The sequence below is a fragment of the Stegostoma tigrinum genome, chromosome 11 (assembly GCF_030684315.1).
Source record: "Stegostoma tigrinum isolate sSteTig4 chromosome 11, sSteTig4.hap1, whole genome shotgun sequence".
NCBI lineage: Eukaryota > Metazoa > Chordata > Chondrichthyes > Orectolobiformes > Stegostomatidae > Stegostoma > Stegostoma tigrinum.
In genome coordinates this window covers 20,943,413-20,964,415 of record NC_081364.1, presented here as the reverse complement: position 1 = coordinate 20,964,415, position 21,003 = coordinate 20,943,413, and the positions used below count along the sequence as shown (strand labels likewise).

At 42.2% G+C, this 21,003-nt stretch overlaps 2 protein-coding genes across 2 annotated transcripts in view; one reads left to right on the top strand and one right to left on the bottom strand.

The window, feature by feature from the left end:
- The window catches only part of nol8 (nucleolar protein 8), a 43,059-nt gene extending 33,916 nt beyond the window's left edge, over positions 1-9,143 (bottom strand). The window contains exons 1-4 of the mRNA XM_048547627.1: positions 8,666-9,143; positions 5,015-5,199; positions 2,990-3,052; positions 2,304-2,382 (exon numbers count right to left, since the gene is read on the bottom strand). Of these exons, the coding sequence (XP_048403584.1) occupies positions 2,304-2,382; positions 2,990-3,052; positions 5,015-5,153 (281 nt within the window). The 5' untranslated portion in view covers positions 5,154-5,199; positions 8,666-9,143. The remainder of the gene's footprint in view (positions 1-2,303; positions 2,383-2,989; positions 3,053-5,014; positions 5,200-8,665) is intronic.
- Positions 9,144-9,176: 33 nt separating this feature from the next.
- The window catches only part of cenpp (centromere protein P), a 307,375-nt gene continuing 295,548 nt past the window's right edge, over positions 9,177-21,003 (top strand). The window contains exon 1 of the mRNA XM_048547325.2: positions 9,177-9,261. The gene's annotated coding sequence lies outside the window, so the exon portion shown is untranslated. The remainder of the gene's footprint in view (positions 9,262-21,003) is intronic.

The window sequence follows — 21,003 nt, the reverse complement described above, 5'->3', positions numbered from 1 at the left end:
ACCAAGCTTACTGCCAGTGAACACAATTTATTCGTATTGATTCAATCATCTCCGTGGTTTTAACCACCATTATCAATTTTCAAAGTTCGACAAATCCAAAGTTGTTCCTCCTACACCATCTCTCCAACCATCCATTCATCTCCGTTAGTCTCTTAGTTCTATCCGCATAACCATACAGCATCAAGAATGTTCCAGAGATCTTTGATATCTTGCTTAGTAGTTTTCTTCCCAGCTCCCAAAATCTGTCTACAGGATATTATTTTTCTTTCTGCCTATGTCAAGGTAGTGGCATACATGATGATCTCAAAATGCTTATCCACCTTACTCAGGATGCTCTGGAAACGTACAGTGATATCCTTGATAGCGGGACCAAAGAAGCAACATACCGTTCTGGATTCACATCTGTGGTTACAAAAACATGCCCCAAACTAGGTCTGTTCCTCTAACTGTAAAATTCCTCATTACAACTGGTTTTCCAATATTCCTCCTGCTTCTCCGTATATGTACACCATCCACAATGCCATTGATCTGGTTCTGGTTTCAATCTCAGATGAATCACTAATCGAACCAATATAGAGAACTGAATATCAATCACTGGCAAATATGTACTCAACAGACTTCATGCCCGGTCCTCCTTGACTGTCTGGAGATCAAACATTCCTGATCTATCCGCACACTGTTAAACAGGAAGCAAGCCTTCTGAAATGCGCTGTCCACACAGCTCTCAGTGTGTAGGTGCACTTTAGTGATACTAGCAGCTGCTCAAGTTGCGAAATCCCAAAACCCGAGTGCTCAACTGTTATCACTTGCTGCACATGTAAATTGCCCAGGATACAGACGAATTCAACGCAAAACTATTGCTGGGATTTTGCATGACTCTATCACTTTTGTACGCTTTGCATCTATTTAATAAAGTCAAGACTCCTGAATGCTTTTTCAACATCTTGACTTGCAAACTTCAAAGATTTGTGTACATAGATCCCTCAAATCAATCTCTGTTATTGCAATTTAGTTCACAGACTCTGCTCATTCTTGCTACCAAATGTATCACTCAAGATTTCTTAGTAATACATTTCATGCGCCATCTATCCGGCTACATTAGCAATCTGCTCATGTCCTCCTGCAGACTATTACTACACACTTCATAGAATACCACATTTCAAGCTTTATGCTGCCAGTAAATTTTGAAATTATGAGCAGGCATACCCAAATCCAAGAGGTTAATATGTACAAAAAGTACAATGGTCAATATAGACCTGGCTGTATCTGCTTCCAGAACATAATGATCCAACATATTTATTCTTCAGCCAATTCTGTATCCATTCTGTTTTTCTCCTTTAAATTCTATAAAGTTTAATTTTACAAAAGTATAACTTGTACTTTATCAAGCATGTTTTGAAAACTCAACCAGAAAACAACTACTCTTCATCAGCTCTAAACACTGCTTCTGAACTTATATTTTGCACATGCACAAAAGCCAAGAAAGCTTTGGGAAAAGCTTTGGAAATCAGAGTTTTATTCTGAAAAATAATGTCAAAGTTAGAATTTGAAGTATCTATTTAATAATTCAATTTGGAAACATTTACCTTCAGTTTATTTGTTTTTTTTATTGCACTGGGACAGAAACAGAGTGCTAATGGAGAAAGAACAAGTACTTTCTTCAGAATGAGGAGGATAATTCTGGAACATAAATAATTTGTAATTTGCTGGCAAATTACAATACAAATTGAAAGAGGAATCACACTGGACTCAAAATATTAACTTTCGTCCTCTCTCCACAGATGCTATCAGCATTGTTGAGTTTTTTTTCAACACATCGTTTTTATTTCAGATCACCATCCATCTCAAATGTAAAGTTACCATAGTTCAACAGGACCACAGACTGCCCTCTCCTAAGACAAGTGGTGATAGTTTAACCGGACAGTCACCACACCACAAGAGAGGGGCGAGGCTGACAAGGGCTGATCTTCATAGTAACCTCAGCCAGTTGAGAACTGAATGCACCATTGTGGTGTCACTCTGCAGTGCAAACCTGCCAGGCAGTCAACTGAACTAAACTGACACCATCATCTTGAGTACAATATATACACATGTTTTCCACACATAGATTAGCAAACTAATATTTCTATCGATGCAAACAAATTGACCAAACATTCTATTATTCAACAAAAAATATACTGTCGGAAAATTGTGAAAGAATAAATTCTTAATTACTTTAGAATGTCAAAATGTTTGAACTTTGCAAAACAATAAAGACAACCAAAAATTAACAATCTGTAAAATGATTAATGCATAAAACTCACTTATGCAAAAAACATTCTTTGGCTAATTCAACTTGCAGCATTTCACCTTTCCATCTTGATTTATTCAGAATCGAAATACCTAGAAATCAAACATAAATAGAACTGTTGAACATAAGCACCTCAACAGAGTTAATAGTGGAGATAAAGCAGCTATCACAAATAATCCTTCCCTTTGTTCCCCAAAGGATTTGATTAGCTTATTTTCTGATTGTCTATATGTATATTCTTCAACTGACTGAGAAGTATTCAGTCAGCTAACTCTCTTCAAGTGCTTTGCTGTGTTCTAGACAGAAGTAATTGTCCAAAGATTCATCCAGTGCATTACAGAATTACAACACTATGGATTTTCAACAACTAGCCAGACGATGACCATGAAACCACTAACCTATCGAGTTCACTAATATTCTTTGAAGAAGGTATTCTGCCATCCTGACCTGATTTGGGTAGATGGGACTCCAGGCCCTCAGCATGTGGTCGACTGTTAACTGCCCTATGGATAATTAGGGTTGGGCAATAGATACTGAGCTAGCCAGTGATATTCACCTCCCATGAATGAATTAAAAACACAAAAATTTTATTTGCAATTCAGTACCTTTTCTAAAATAGAACAGCGAACAAAAATTGTAACAGGAATCTGCATAAAGGATAAATTGACTTAGAGTACTGAAAGAAAATTGTGTACTTACATCGCTTTAATTCTGTTTCTGCGGTATTGATATTAACGTAACCAAAGGTCTTTACAGGATTACCTAGAGAATAGAATATAATCACTGTCATGATCAAAGAAGTTACAGCATTACAGATTTTTGTGTGAAAAGACGAATCTTGACTCCAACTGGAAGCAAGCAGCCAAAAACCTTGGATGCTCCAAATCATTTGCCTACACAGCTGCAAGCTCCGTATGGCATACAGAGAAAGACATGCTCAGATATGTAAACTACTTGAAAGACTTTACACACAGACAAAAAGGGTACAAGAATTCAGCCTTCAGAGTGAAGCAACAGACAGGAGGAAGAAATTCAAAGGAACTCAGCATAATTGACTTTATTGTTTTGAGGACACCCTTGCTTCCTTAAAATTAGCATAGCACAAATTTTGTTGCATGATGATACCTGGCTGTATAAGATACAGAACTCCAAGAAGGTGACACTATGATCCATCTTAGTAGTAAACTAATCTTTAACTTGTTAAATAAGACTAGATTGCTGTCTGCTTTAAGAGGAACTCCTCCAAATTTAAAACGGAGCTGCACAAGCTATATTAATCTACATGGTGATCATGTCTTGTGGTTGTGACAATCACTGATTTAATGTGAGAATAAGATATGCTTTGAAATCTTAAAAAAAACCCTATTACTAAAGAATCTGACAGATACATGAATAAAGCACATGTTCTCATATAGGATGCTGAGGATTGTACCTCACTGGGATTTGTATATCATTTTTGACTAAATTACCAATTTGGGAAATTCATTGGTGATCCAGGATGAAGGAGAAGAAAGGAAAAAAACAAAATCTGAGGGGATGTAACCTGTTGTAAAAAAAAATCAACGAACATCCCAGATTCTGAGGATATATTCATTGCTGATCTGTAGGAAAATTGTCCACAAAGCCCGGGTTTTGCTTTTACCTACACAAATTTCAAATGAGCAACAATCTGTGGTGACCAAGTCAGAAGAGACAAGGTAGATAAACTATTTCCACCGATTAAGATTCTAGAACTTGGGGGTATTGACTGAGAATTAGGGCCAGATTGTTCAAGAGAGATGTTTAGAAGCATTTTCACACTCAAAGGATGGTGGATATTTGGAACTCTCTTCCACAAATGGCAGTGGGTGCAGGTTGAGTTGTTCGTTTTAAATCTTAGATAGATAAATAGTGAGTTTTGAGAAGATTTGTAGCTCAGGTTGAGGTTCTGGATGTGAGTTTGCTCGCTGAGCTGGAACGTTCGTTTTCAGACGTTTCGCCACCATTCTAGGTAACATCACCAGTGAGCCTCCGGTGAAGTGCTGGTGTTATGTCCCACTTTCTACTTATCGGTTTAGGTTTCTTTGGGTTGGTCGTGTCATTTCCACCACCAACCCAAAGAAACCTAAGCAGATAAATAGAAAGTGGGACATAACACCAGCGTTTCACCGGAGGCTCACTGATGATGTTACTGAGAATGGTGACAAAATGTCTGAAAACAAACCTTCCAGCTCAGCAAACAAACTCACATCTAGATAGATAAATGTTTGTTAAGCAAAGTGATTCTAAGGAGTATGGCCCAAACGCAGATATCTAGAGTTCTGCCACACCGCAGCCACTGAATGGTCGAACAGGCTCAAGGAGGTGAAGGGCCTAGTCATTTTTCTACGTTCATTATAGAAATAATTGATATTGCGCAAATCTAAAACTAGGTTCTTGAGCAAGAAAGCTTTTTGGGTCATATGTATGATTTATTAGACCATTAAAAACCCAGTTACCTCACATGAATAAGACTTTCTCAGAGTTTGTTGTTTGAAAGCTACAGTAATAACAAGAAAGGTTCACATCAATCCAGTGATGTTAAAGAATTGTAGCTTCAAGGACTTAACCTCACACTCTGTGGAACCACGACATCACTGACAGTCGGGATCTCGGTGTTTAAATTATGCAATTATGAATTAAGCAACTAGATAGTACAGATCTGAATTCAATTACACTACACAAAACCGTGCACATTGACATTACCTTCATTGTCTTTCCTGAACACAAGATCCACATCCGTCACAGCACCAAATGTGCTAAATCTTTCTTTAATTTCATTTTCAGAGACTGTGTGATGCAGTCCCCCAACAAATAAACGCTTCACATTTTTGGTTGTCTCCATTCTGCGGTTTGTTGTATCATTTTAATTGCAGAATGTCAAAAATACTCTGAGGAGCAACAAAATGAAGATGCATGTACGAATTCCACACAACTTTTATTGACAAAAATGTTAAAAAGAAAACAAGTATATTAAAAATAAAAACTTCTGTTTATCTCTATGCATTGCAAATATTCAGTTACAGAATCAGTGTCATACAGCACAGAAACAGACCCTTCGGTCCAACTCGTCAGTGCTGACAGGACATCACAATCTGACCTAGACCCCTTTGACAGCACTCAGCCCATATCCCTCTAAACCCTTCCTATTTACATACACATCCAGATGCTTTTTACTGTTGTAATTGTACCCACCTCCACTGGCAGCTCATTCCATTATATGCAGCATCCTCTGCATGAAAAAGGTTATACTTTAGGACCTTACTAAATCTTCCCCTCCTGCGTTAAATCTATGCCCTCGAGATTTGGGGTCCCCCACCCTTGGAAAAAGACCTTGGCTATTCACTCCTCCCATGTCCCTCATGATTTTAGCCTTGGATACTCCAGGGAAAGAATCCCCAGCCTGTTCAGCCTCTCCCTCTAACCCATCACTCTGTCCACCATTTCCGCTTTTGCAATTTTAGGCCATGAAATGCATCATAAATATCATTGGACAAGGAAAAAGCAGTAAATAGCAACATTGTTGGATAAAGCTCCATAAATCAACAACAGTAAAGATATTTGAATAAGGAAATAAAAATTCCATTGGAACTATTTGCACTGATGTAGCTCTTTCATTAAAATGTTCGAAGGCTCATACAAAGGAAAGTTTTCAAACAAAAATACCTAGCTACATAAGGACATATCAAGGCAGGTAGCTTAAAGTTTGATTAGATGGGCATACATTAAGGAAGGTCTTAAAAAGAGGGTAGGCAGGTTGAAAGCAAGGTAAACCCAGTTACAGCATATCAAAGTTCAGAAATTAAGCAGGGGAAGACACAGCTTTAAAAAAAAAGTGACATGTGCAACAGGCCATAATTGGAAGATCACAGGGATCAAGGAGTGTTGCAGTACTAGAGGAAATTAGAGATAGAGAGGGGCACAGCTAAGGAAGGATTTGGAAATGAAGATGAGAAGTTTAAAACTTGAGTTATTGCCAGACTAGAAGCAACTGCAATACTGTTAGCTCATGGTGTGACGAGACTTCATATAAAATCAGGACACAGGCAAGGCAGCAAAATCCTAGATCTCCTGAAAATTACTTTATTTGAAACTCAGTCAGGAGGGCAGCAGAATCATCAAGCCTTGAGGTAACTAACAAATGAATAAGAGTTTCAGCTGCACATGAGTGAAGGAAGAGACCAAGTTAAGCGATGCTATTAAGGCAAAAACAGGCACTTTTGGCATTGGTGGTCAGAAGTTCATTTTTGAGTCATACACAACTGCAAATGGTGGATAGAGTTCGTAGTGAGAGAAAGGATTTCACGTTCGGGATCAAATGCACTGGTTTGCTTTGCTTTTTATTTGGAGGAAACTTTTATTCATCCTGTACTGACTATGGGAAAAGTCGCACCAGAGCCAGTTGAAAAAGGTCCAGACCACAACTGGTTGACAAGGTTGGATCAAAGGGAATACAGGGAGAACTAGCCATTTAGCTAGAATGTAGGAGATAGAGTGTAGTGGTGAAGGCTTGCTTTTTGGATTGAAGAAATGTGCCACAGGGATCAGTGCCGGGTCCACTGCTTTTTGTCATCTACACAAATGATTTGGATGTGAATATAGGAGGTATGGTTAATAAATTTGCAGATGACACCAAAATTGGCCGTGTTACGGACAGTGAAGAAGATTTCCCCAGAGTATAATGGGACCTTGATCAGATGGGCCAATGAGCAGCAGATTAAGTTTAATCAAGATAAAGGTGAGGTGCTGCATTTTAGTGGTGCAAATCAGGACTTATACACATAATGGTAAAGACCTGGGGAGTGTTGCCAAACAAAGAGACCTTGGAGCGCAGGTTCATAGTTCCTTGAAAACTGAGTTGCAGGTAGACAGGATAGTGAAGGCGGCATTTGGTACGCTTGCATTTATCAGTCATGGAATCATGTATAGGAGTTAGGACATCATGTTACAATTGTAGAGGACTTTGGTTAGGCCACTTTTGGAATATTGCATTCACTTCCAATCTCCTTGCTATAGGACGGATGTTGTTAAACTTGAAAGGGTTCAGAAATGAATTATAAGGATGTTGCCAGGATTGGAGGGTTTGAGCTGTAACGAGAGGCTGAATAGGCTGGGGCAGTTTTCTCTGCAGTGTCGTAGGCTGAGGGGTGACCTCTTAGAGATATATAAAATCATGAGGGGCATGGATAGGGTGAACAGTCAAGGTCTTTTCTCCCAGGCAGGGAGTCCAAAACTAGAAGGCATAGATTTAAGGTGAGAGGGAAAAGATTTGAAGGGACCCAAGGGACAACGTTTTCATACACAGGGTGGTGCATGTATGGAATAAACTGCCAGAGGCAGTGGTGAGTACTGGTACAATTACAAGATTTAAAAGGCATCTGGATGAGTACATGAATAGGAAAGCTTTGGAGGGATATTCGTTGATCTCTGCACTACGCAGAAATCAAAACCATGAGCATGAGAGGAAGATGGTGAATTAAAATGGCATGTGACCAAAGCTCAGGGTCATGCTTATAGATGAAACAACGGTATTCCACATTCCTACCTGCACATTTTACTGTTTTTCAGTTCTGAATAGGAGTCATATTTGGTTCTATCAACTGTTTCTCTATTGATGCTGTCAGACGTAAAGACGTTTCAGCAGTTCAGAAATGACTTTCAACATCACAGTATTTTGCTGTTAACTTTTTTTAATTAGTGGTTTTGGTTGCTACTCTGCATCGTCTCAGTACTCAGCATACTTAGCCAAACACTCCTATGTATCCTGAAATTTCACCGACGGCTGTTTTGATACTAATTATGTTATGTGCTCACTGAACAATCTTATCTGTATTATCCCGATTTCGTTTTTGTACACCTAATGTTCAATTTGTACGGTCTCATCGACCGCTTTAAAAACGTCTAACATAGATAACAGTACATAATTATCCAGCCTCCTGAGATTCCACTCCTGTCTCTGAAAGCAGTAAAACAAAATGACTGTTGGATACGAACATTGAAGTCACAAAGCAGGTTAGAAAACAAAAAGGTCATGCGTTCCTGATTTTGGTCACTAAACGTATACTTCAACTATTTTTTAAACAAAAATCTAAAGAACTGTGAATGCTAGACATCTGAAACAAAAACAGAAATTGCTTAAGAAACTCAACAGGTATGCATCCGCGAATAGAAAGCAGAGTCGGCGTTGCGGGTCCAGTGACCCTTCAGCTGTTTTTACTTCAATCATATGCTTTTAACAAGCCCTTAAAAATTATTCAAACGGCTTTTACAAACTTAAAATCTTCAGCTCCTTTTAGGTGAGGGGAAATAAGAAAAATTATACACCATAAAATGGAATTTCCAGAATTTGTCACTCACGTTGCTGTTGGTCATGGTGCATCCAGATTATTCTTCCTCACAGTCCTATTCAACCTCGTTCTTCAGTTCCACCAGCAAAGAGGAGTAAAAAGGAAGGAGCGAGACTCAAGGCCGTGAAAATTATTCGGCGAAGGGATAATCAGCAAGCTTAGTTCACATCATCATTAGTAACAGTACACACCATTAATTTTTTAAAAAACCGCAGACGTCTCTCAAAATTAATAAAAACACGCCATGTCAATGTGGAGTAATTTAATGGCGTCACGCCGAAAAGGAACGGAAATGCTGCATGCTAACGATGTTTCCGAGAAAAGGGGTGCACGCATCAAACTAGAAATAATATCAACAAGATGTCGCCAGAATTTAAAATGTTCCCGGAAAACAAAATGAATGAGTGTGCATGTCGAAACGTGAAATGCTGTGATCTGACAGTTGTGGTGAGGTTTTGCAGTACTGCTGTTGATGTTGACAGGGTACACCCCTGTTTGATTGGCATTTACGCCAGTCCGCGCGTTCCTCTCGTGCTCTGGGTTTGAATAGTGTCGCGCGCGACTTCTGTTGGTGACTGCACCCTCGGGATTTCCACTTTGACCAAGGTTAGCAACTTTTTTGACGTTGGGGGAGGGGGGTGTATTTTTTTAAATTCTACTTTAGAATTATAGTTTTGTCACCTACTGTTTTATAGAATCTCGGGGTAGGAGTTCTTCGGGCGGTCGGCGCAAAATTCGCGTTATTGGATCAACTGCCAGCAATGAATGAATGCTGAACTTCATTGACTGCAATCATTGTTATTGTATGTTAGGCGCTATGTATAACGGCCTGTGGATCCAAAACATCCATGTTTTGTTCACCGTTTGAGACAAGGTTCTGGCCAAATTTGTGGTTGTTCGAAAACAATCCGGGGTGGGACTGGAAGTTGTTAATCTGTTAAAGATGATGCTTGTAAACAATGATTGTTTACTGGATTCGGCCTTGTACTCATTAGAATTTAGAAGAATAAGATGCAACTTTATTGAAGCTATACAAGATTCTTAGGAGACTTGATATAGCAGATCTGGAAAGGTTGTTTCCCCTTGTGGGAAAGTCTGAAACCAGATAGTATAACTTCAGAGTGAGTGGTTTCACATTTAAGACAGAGCTGAGGAGCAGTTTCTTCTCTCAGGATAGTCAGCCTCTTTATTGCAGAGGGCTATTAAGACTGAGCCATTAAGTGTATTCACAGTTAAGGTAGATTTTTAGTCAGTAACAGAGATAAGGGTTATAGGGAAAAAGTAGTGGAGTTGAGGGTTATCAGATTAGCCATGATCTCATTGAATGGTCTACTTATACTCCTACATCTTATGGTCAGTGTATTGCTGCCAGCACTGCTCATTGTGTGGATTAGTTTTATTCTCATATCACATTTGCTTTGTTTCCAAATCACATTAAGTCTGTGCCCTCTCATTCTTGATCCTCTTAGCAGTGGTGACAGTTTTTCCCTACCTACTTTATTTCATCCCCAAAACATAAGTTAATCTAGAAAAAGGATGACAAGACTAAATGCTGATAAGGTCACACCTCTTACAAAGCACCTCTGCCCTGTCACAAGTGTGAATGCGCATCTCACTGCCTCAACCCCCAATGGAAGAGGTTGCTGCTTGAGAGAGATCAATTGGTTTTAGCACTGCGAGAACGAAGCAGACTGGGTTTTAACAACCACAAGACTTTGCTTCTTGCAGGGGAAGGATGATATTTGATAAGATTACACGATTTTCAAAAGGGTAACAGAGCACTGTAACATTTAGCCTGATTTAATGATGGGGGAATGTGACTGTCCAGGTTTTATTGTATATGTATCAGGTGAAGTTGGCGACTATGTCTCCATGTTTGGTAGCATTGGGACATTGGTCCTGGGTTCAGACAGCTCATGACAAGGAATTGCCATTTCCCTCTTTGTCAGCCCACCAGTACTTTGCAGACTAATACTTCAAGCTCTCAGCTCTTGAGCTGAGAATCTTTTACCAGTGTTATCTCCCTACCCACTGCTTTCGATTGCGACTCTTACTCTGCTGTTTTATCAATGGCAGGAATGTGAGAGCTGTGAGTTTTGGTGAGCATAATGGGGACTTTGAGAGTGTAGTTAGCAAGACAAATGAGGCTTTGAGCTTCATAAATAAATGTATTGAGAAGTAAAGCAAAATTATGAGCCTTTATGTTAGGCCACAGTTCTGGTCACCACACTTTACAAAAGATGCGAGGGTGCAGAAGGAATTTACCAAAATATTTTCAGATTTGGGATTTTCGATTCAAGGTTAAATTGGAGAAACACAAGAAAGGAGCAGAAATAGAACATAGAACATAGAACATTACAGCACAGTACAGGCCCTTCGGCCCTCGATGTTGTGCCAACCTGTCATACCGATCTCAAGCCCATCTAACCTACACTATTCCATGTACGTCCATATGCTTATCCAATGACGACTTAAATATACTTAAAGTTGGCGAATCTACTACCGTTGCAGGCAAAGCGTTCCATTCCCTTACTACTCTCTGAGTAAAGAAACTACCTCTGACATCTGTCCTATATCTTTCACCCCTCAATTTAAAGCTGTGCCCCCTCATGCTCGCCGTCACCATCCTAGGAAAAAGGCTCTCCCTATCCACCCTATCTAACCCTCTGATTATTTTATATGTTTCAATTAAGTCACCTCTCAACCTTCTTCTCTCTCATGAAAACAGCCTCAAGTCCCTCAGCCTTTCCTCGTAAGACCTTCCCTCCATACCAGGCAACATCCTAGTAAATCTCCTCTGCACCCTTTCCAAAGCTTCCACATCCTTCTTGTAATGCGGTGACCAGAACTGTGACAAGTGCGGCCGCAACAGAGTTTTGTACAGCTTCACCATAACCCCTTGGTTCTGGAACTCGATCCCTCTGTTAATAAAAGCTAAAACACTGTATGCCTTCTTAACAACCCTGTCAACCTGGGTGGCAATTTTCAAGGATCTGTGTACATGGACGCCGAGATCTCTCTGCTCATCTACACTGCTGAGAATCTTACCATTAGCCCTGTACTTTGCCTTCCGGTTACTCCTACCAAAGTGCATCACCTCACACTTGTCTGCATTAAACTCCATTTGCCACCTCTCAGCCCAGCTCTGCAGCTTATCTATGACTGTCTGCAACCTACAGCATCCTTCGTCACTATCCACAACTCCACCGACCTTAGTGTTGCCTGCAAATTTACTAACCCATCCTTCTACGCCCTCATCCAGGTCATTTATAAAAATGACAAACAGCGGTGGACCCAACACCGACCCTTGCGGTACACCACTAGTAACTGGTCTCCAGGATGATAGGTTACTTGATATCTCAAGCCTGCCTCGCCATTCAGTCTGATCATGGCTGATCATTGAGCTCAAGACCCTAATCCTGCCCTCTTCCCATATCACTTGATCCTTTTAGCCCTAAGAGCTGTCTCTACCCCCTGTTGAAAACACATCATGTTTGGTCTTGCCCTTTTTCTGTGGTAGTGAATACCAAGGTTCGCCACTCTGGATAAAGAAATTTCTCCTCTCAATCCTAAAACGTTTGCCCCTTATTTTGTGACCCCTGGTTCTAGATTTCCCCCATCATTGGGAACTTCCTTCCTGTATTTAATCAGTCTCATCCTGTTAGAATTTTCTAGTTTCCTTTGAGATCCCTCCTTAACCTTCTAAATGACAGCAGATACAATCCTAACCAAATCAGTCAGTCCTGTATGTCAGCCCTGCCATCCCAGGAATCAAGTTGATAAATCTTCACTCCACTCCCTCTATTGCAAGAGCATATTTCCTCAGATAGGAAGACCAAGACTGCACACACTGTAGCAAACGTGGACTCACCAGTGCCCTATAAAATTGCAGCAAAATATCCTTGTTTCTATTCTTGAATTCTCTTGCTATAAAGTTGGTTTAAATTGAAGTATTTAGGTGTATACTTGTAATACCAAGGCATACAAACCTGTAGGCCAAGTGGTGGAAAATGAGATTAGAATGAGTAAGTAGTCGGTTTTGACCAGCACGGACATGATGGGCTATTGGACCTATTTTTTGTGCTGGAGACCTCTATGACTCAAGTTTAGAAAGTGGTGGCCTCTTGGTGTTAAAACTGAACTGTTAGTCCAGAGACCGCAGGTGATGTTCTAGTAATGAACATAGTGGAATTTGAATTCAACAAAAATCTCCAATTAAGAGTCAAGAAGTTAAAAGATGACTATGGAACTGTTGTTGATTATCAGAAAACCTCATCTGAGTCATTCATGCTAATGTCCTTTACATGACTCCAGACACGTTTTGGTTGATGTTTAAAACCCTCTGAAATGGCCAAGCAATCATGAGAAAGTCTTTAAAAGGGAATTAAACTGGACCAATGCATCAGAAATGACAATGGCAAACACAGCCCCGTCAATCATGTGAAGGCCTCTGGCGAGTGCCATAATAGGAAGAGTTGTCTTGCAGACCACTCGAACAATAGCACCATGTCAAACATGGAAAGAAAATGCAAGGAGACCTCCACTAGATCACAACAGCAACAAAAACAGAAGTTTCTGGAAAAGCTCAGCAAGTCTGGTAGCATCTGTGAAGAAAAAAAATCAGAGTTTACGTTTCTGGTCTGGTGATCCTTCCTCATAACTGATCTGCTGAGCTTTCCCAGCAATTTCTGTTTTTGTTCCTGAATTACAGTATCAGCAGTTCTTTCAGTTCTCCTCTGGATCACCATGCGCCAGCTTGGAGGAAGCACTGAGGTTGGTAAGGGTAGAGAATATATGTTGAATGGGGACTAAGAGTCTCAGCAGTAGCTCTACTGATCAAGTTGTTTGAGTCCTAAAGGACATTGCTGCTAGACTGGATCTACAGCAGGTTGTGAGGGAACCAGCAAGAGGACAAAACATACTTGGATTATTTGTTACTTGTCTGACGGTGAGACTGAGAGTTACCATTGTAGTCCTTGTGGCTTGAAGACCAATTCTCACTTCAAAAATGTAAGACCATAAGACATAGGAGTGGAAGTAAGGCCATTCGGTCCATCAGGTCCACTCTGCCATTTAAATCATGGCTGATGGGCATTTCAACACCATTTCCCTGCACTGTCCCCGTAGCCCTTGATTCCTTTTGAGGTCAAGAATTTGTCGATCTCTGCCTTGAAGACATCCAACGTCCCGGCCTCCACTGCACTCTGTGGCAATGAATTCAACGAGCCCACCACTCTCTGGCTGAAGAAATGTTGTCTCATTTCAGTTTTACATTTACCCCCTCTAATTTTATGGCTGTGCCCACGGGTCCTAGTCTCCCCGCCTAACGGAAACAACTTCCTAGCGTCCACCCCTTCTAAACCATACATTATCTTGTAAGTTTCTATTAGATCTCCTCTCAACCTTCTAATCCTAGGATCCTTAGCCGTTCATCATACGTTAAACCTACCATTCCAGGGATCATCCGTGTGAATCTCCGCTGGACATGCTCCAGGGCTAGTATGTCCTTCCTGAGGTGTGGGGCCCAAAATTGGACACAGTATTCTCAATGGGGCCTAACTAGAGCTTTATAAAGCCTCAGAAGCACATCGCTGCTTTTATATTCCAACCCTCTTGAGATAAACGACCACATTACATTCGCTTTCTTAATTACAGACTCTACCTGCAAGTTAACCTTTAGAGAATCCTGGACCAACACTCCCAGACCCCTTTGTACTTCTGCTTAGAGAATTTTCTCACCATTTAGAAAATAGTCCATGCCTGTATTCTTTTTTCCAAAGTGCAAAACCTCACATTTACTCACATTGAATTTCATCAGCCATTTCCTGAACCACTCTCCTAAACTGTCTAAATCTTTCTGCAGCTTCCCCACCTCTTCCCCTACCTGCCTGTCCACCTATCTTTGTACCATTGGCAAACTTTGCCAGAATGCCCCCAGTCCCTTCATCTAAGTCATTAATGTACAAGGTGAACAGCTGCAGTCCCAACACTGAACCCTGCGGGACACTACTCGTCATCGGTTGCAAATCCGAAAAAGAGCCTTTTATCCCAACTCTCTGCCTTCTGTCAGACAGCCAATCCTCAATCCAAGCCAGTAGCTCACCTCGAACACCATGGGCCCTCATCTTGCTCAGCAGTCTCTCGTGAGGCACCGTATCAAAGGCCTTTTGGAAGTCTAGGTAGATAACATCTACTGGGTTTCCCTGGTCTAACATACTTGTTACCTCTTCAAAGAATTCTAACAGGTTTGGCAGGCACGACCTCCCCTTACTAAATCCATGCTGACTTGTTCTAATCTGACCCTGCACTTCGAGGAATTTAGAAATCTCATCCTTGACAATGGATTCTAGAATTTTACCAACTACGAAGTTAGGCTAATCAGCCTATAATTTTCCATCTTTTGCCTTGATCCTTTCTTAAACAGGGGGTTTACAACAGCAATTTTCCAATCATCCGGGACTTTCCCTGACTCCAGTGACTTTTGAAAGATCACGACCAAAGCCTCCGCTATTTCCTCAGCCACCTCCCTCAGAACTCCAGGATGTAGCCCACCAGGGCCAGGAGATTTATCAATTTTTAGACCTTTTAGCTTTTCTAGCACTTTCTCTTTTGTAATGCCTACCATACTCAACTCTGCCCCCTGGCTCTCCCTAATTGTTGACATACTACTCATGTCTTCCACTGTGAAGACTGACGCAAAGTCCTTGTTAAGTTCTTCAGCTAGTTCCTTATCTCCCATCATGAGCCTTCCAGCATCAATTTGGAGTGGCCCAATATCTACTTTTGCCACTCGTTTGTTTCTTATGTATTGAAAGAATCTTTTACTATCATTTCTAATATTACTAGCTGGCGTACCTTCATATTTGATCCTCTCCTTCCTTATTGCTCTCTTTGTTATCCTCTGTTTGTTTTTGTAGCCCTCCCAATCTTCTGATTTCCCAGTGCTCTTGGCCACTTTATAGGCTGTCTCTTTTTCTTTGATATATTTCCTGACTTCCTTTGTCAGCCATGGCTGTCTAACCCCACCCCGGATAATCTTTCTTTTCTTTGGGATGAACCTCCTGTACTGTGTCCTGAATTATACCCAGAAACTCCTGTCATTGTTGGTCTACTGTCTTCCTCACTAGGCTCTGCTTCCAGTCGATTTTCGTCAATTCCTTTCTCATGCCCCTGTAATTACCTTTACTTAACTGCAATACCATTACATCCAATTTTGCCTTCTCTTTCAAACTGCAGACTGAACTCTACCATATTATGATCGCTGCCTCGTAAGTGTTCCCTTACTTTAAGGTCTTTTATAAAGTCTGGCTCATTACATAGCACTAAGTCTAGAATAGCCTGCTCCCTTGTGGGCTCCATCACAAGCTGTTCCAAAAAGCCATCCTGCAAACTTTCCATGAATTCCTTTTCTTTGGATCCACCGGCAACATTATTCACCCAATCCACCTGCATATTGAAGTCCCCCATGATCACCGTGACCTTGCCTTTCTGACATGCTCTATCTATTTCTCGATGCATCTTGCGCCCCTGGTCCTGATCACTGTTAGGAGGTCTGTACGTAACTCCCATTATAGTTTTTTTGCCCTTGTGGTTCCTCAATTCCACCCACACAGACTCCACATCTTCTGACCCTATGTCATTCAGTGCCGTAGATTTTATTTCATTCTTAACTAACAAAGCAACCCCACCCCCTCTGCCCACCTCCCTGTCTTTTTGATACGTTGTAAATCCTTGGATGTTTAACTGCCAGTCCTGAACTCCCTGCAACCATGTCTCTGTGATGCCTACCACATCATAATCATTCAAGAGATATTCAGTGTCTTGCATCAAGTTGTGTGACGCCATCACCATGTTCTTCACTGCCCTCTGAAATGGCTGAGAAATATCCCCCACTCTACCATTGGGGATAGGGAATCAAACCTGGCTCAGTAGACTGCTGGAGGCATGCCAGGAGCAGTACCAAGCATTCCTCGAAACAAGATATCGACTTAATGAAGGTACCAGATAGGACTATGTGCATGCCAAACAATAAGAAAACCTGGCACCTGTAATGCTGGAGACCTCTGGAGGAGGCTGAGATGGATCATCCACTTGGCCCTTCTGGCTGGAGACTGTTATGAATTTTCCAGGCTTATTTTTGTGCTTGGCTCCTCATCATTAAGTATCGGAATCTTTGTGGAATCTCTCCTTGATTTAGCTGTTAATTATCGACTACAATTCATGACTGGTGGCAGGATGTTAGAGCTTTGATCTGTTTGTCGTGAATCGCTGACCTTTCTAAGCAATTTGAGAAAGAAGGTCAGTCACCTCACCTCCAGGATACTTCTACAAGAGCTTCTGAAGTTTCTATTTAGCTTCAATTATCTTCAGCTGCTTCATCAATGACTTCCCACCATCATAAGGTCAGAAGTGGGCATTTTCACTGATGACTGCTCAATGTTCAGCGCCATTCACAACTCGAATACTGAAGCAGTCCATGTCCAAATGCAACGAGACCTGGAAAATATCATTGAAAAGTAACTTAGTATCACACAAATGCCAGACAATTACAACCTTTCAACAAGAGAGAATCTTAGCAATGCCCCTTGACATTCAATAGCATTATCAACACTGATTACATTATTATCAAGATCCTTGGGGTTATCACAGACCAGAAACTGAACTCGACTAGCTATATAATTGTGATACTAGCCCTAGCTCTGGGCTGGACAAGTCCCAGCTGCTGCAGAGGTATGTAATAATATTTCTGAACAAGTTTTTTTGAAAATATCCATAAATGCTTTGTCTCTAAGGGAGACCAGAGACTAGAAATCTTGCAGTGAGTAACTCACCTCCTGACTTCCAAAACCTGTCCACTGACTACAAGGTACACAAATCAGGAGGGCAATGAAATACTCCCCACTTACCTGGATAAGTGCAGCTCTGACAACACTGAAGAAACTTGACACAATTAGGAAAAGCAGCCTGTTTGAATGATACCATTCCACAAACATCCACTGTGTGAACTATCTACAAGATGCACTTCAAAAAATTCACCACTCTCTGTAATCAGCAACTTCCCAACCCACAACCATTTCAACTTAGAATGATGTAGGAGCATCACCACCAGTAAGTGTTCCCCTCACCATCTTGACTTAACAAATGTATTGCAGCTCCTCCAGTGTTGCTGGGTCAAAATCGTGGCACTCCCACCATGTAGCATTGCTGGTCCACTACAGTACATGGACTGCCATGAGAAGATAAGTCACAACAACTTCTCAAGAGTAACTAACGATGGGCAATAAATGGTGGTCCAGCCAACAAGGGTTGTATCCCATGAATGAACAAAAAAACCTGAGAAATTTCTCCTTGAATCAAATGAGCCTGAGGAAATTTGATAAAATTGTTTCAGAGATAGTAGGAACTGCAAATGCTGGAGAATCAGAGATAACAAGGTGTAGAGCTGGATGAACACAGCGGGCCAAGCAGCATCAGAGGAGCAGGAGGAAGTGGATAGGTGGGAAAAAGGACGGACAGTCCAGGGAGGCAGGGACGAGCCAAGATGCAGCCAGGTTCAGTGAGACCCTGAAGCTCGTGAAGTCCAAAGCTGCGCTTCCCAGTCGTGAGCCATGTTGGCTCCCCCTCTCGCTCCCTGGACGGCGTGTCTGTCCTGAGCCATCTCCGGTGCTACTCGGGGGTTGCGTGAGCGGTGTCTCATGTTTCATTTGGGGGCTCTGCAGTCCAGCGGCGTTGGTGTGGACTTGATGGGCTTCGGGGTCTCTGGCCCCGCCCCAGCCGCATCTCGGCTCGTCTCTGCCTCCCTGGACTGTCGAGCAGTTTCAAGGCTGAAGAGATTACAAGAGAGTTGCAGAGGGAGAGAAATTCCCTGAGGTTGGTCCGGAGGGAGGAGGGTAACTTCTTCAGGTTAGGCATCCCTGGGGGACCGCTTTGTAGAACACCTCCGCTTGGTTCGCAATAAACAACTGCACCTCCCGGTCGCGAACCATTTTAACTCCCCCCTCCCATTCCTTAGACGACATGTCCATCCTGGGCCTCCTGCAGTGCCATAACGATGCTACCCGAAGGTTGCAGGAACAGCAACTCATATTCCGCTTGAGAACCCTGCAGCCCAATGGTATCAATGTGGACTTCACAAGCTTCGAAATCTCCCCTTACCCCACTGCATCGCAAAACCAGCCCAGCTCGTCCCCGCCTGCCTAACCTGGTCTTCCTCTCACCTATCCCCTCCTCCCACCTCAAGCCACGCCTCCATTTCCTACCTACTAACCTCATCCCACCTCCTTGACCTGCCCGACCTGCCCATCCTCCCCGGACTGACCTATCCCCTCCCTACTTCCCCACCTATGCTCTCCTCTCCACCTATCCTCTCCTCTATCCATCTTCGGTACGCTACCCAGCGTCTCCCTATTTATTTCAGAACCCTCTCCCCATCCCCCTCTCTGATGAAGGGTCTAGACCCGAAACATCAGCTTTTGTGCTCCTAAGATGCTGCTTGGCCTGCTGTGTTCATCCAGCTTCACACTTTGTTATCCTTGGATTGTCCGTCCTTTTTCCCTCCTATCCACTCTTCCCAGCTCAGATCCTGCCTGCCAGTCTCGTCCCTACCTCCTGGACCTGTCTGTCTTCCCTGCACTGGCAAGCCCCCGCTCTGGCTCCTCACCTTTACAGGCTCCAGCCCCACCTCTTTGGCTTGTCCGTGTCCTCTCCACCTATCTGCTCCTTCATCCGTCTTCCGTCCGCCTCCCCTTCTCTCTCTCTTTGTTTCAGACTCCCCTTCCCCTCCCCTTTTTCTGAGGAGGGGTCGAGGCCCGAAGCGTCAGCTTTCCTGCTCCCATGATGCTGCTTGGCCTGCTGTGTTCATCCAGCTCTACACCTTGTTACCTTTAATAAAATTATACAAGATTATGAGCAAGCAGACAGAAATCTTTCCCATTAACAATGGTTAGGCTCACATTTGAAGTCTTGTGTGAGAGAGACATTGAGGTGATTGCCACTGCCTTGGATGGCAATGGAAGTGGTGATAATTGATTTCAAAAGGAAATTGGACAATTGTTTGAGAGAACTCAACATGAGGAGATACCAGGAAAGGGCAAGAGATGGTGCCACTGCATTGCTGTATTGAAATCCAGCATTGACTGAATGGTGTCCTCATGTGCTGTGATAACTTTTAATTCTCTATGAAGGGAGCTTGGAGAAATATATAGAGTGAAATGAGATCTAACAGTGATAATAGGAGCTGCAGATGCTGGAGAATCCAAGATAATAAAGTGTGAAGCTGGATGAACACAGCAGGCCAAGCAGCATCTCAGGAGCTCCTGAGATGCTGCTTGGCCTGCTGTGTTCATCCAGCTTCACACTTTATTATCTTGAGATCTAACAGTGATTGGAAGTGAAAACTGACAATGTGTGGAGCTAGACAAAGATAACAACTTTGAATGACTAAAGAAAACACATTTTCTTGGAGTTTGTGTAAATCCATGGGAAATGTTTTTACAGAAAGCCAATATATTTTTGGAGTCACCTCTCAAATGCTTAACTTTCACTACCTTTGAAGAATAAGGACACTGGACACCAGGAGAAGATCAGCATCTCCAAACTTCTTTCCAAGTCAAACATCTGACTCACTTTGACACATATTAGTCTTTCTTCATTAATGGGTTAGAATGCAGAAATGTCCTCTGTTACCACACATGGCAGTTCTGGAAGTTGATCTCAGTGGTTCTAGAAGGCAGCTCAACACCATATGCAAGGGTAACTGGGAAAGCAAACTAATGCTGTCTTGTTAACATGGTCCATACTCTGAGAGTTAATTTTGAACAAACATGGTTCAGAAGCTGTTGGAGAGAATCCTTAGGGATAGGTTTTACTTTCATTTGGAAAAGCATGGCCTAATAGGGGCAGTCAGCATTGCTTTGTGCAGGGCAGGTCATGTCTTACTGACTTAACTAACCTTCCTCTCACCTATCCCCTCCTCCCACCTCAAGCTGCACCCCCATTTCCTACCTACTAACCTCATCCCACCCCCTTGACCTGTCCATCGTTCCCGGACTGACTATCCCCTCCCTACCTCCGTACCTACACTCTACTGGCACCATCCCGCCTCTTCAACCTATCTGTCTCCTCTCACCTATCTTCTCCTCTATCCATCTTTGATGCGCCCCCCCCCCCCTCTCCCTATTTATTTCAAAACCCTCCCCCCTTCCCCTTTTCTGATGAAGGGCCTCAGCCCAAAATGTCAGCTTTTGTGCTCCTAAGAGGCTGCTTGGCCTGCTGTGTTCATCCAACTCCACACGTTGTTATCCAGAAAAACTCAGGTTGTTTTGTCTGGAGTGGCGGAGGCTGAAGAGA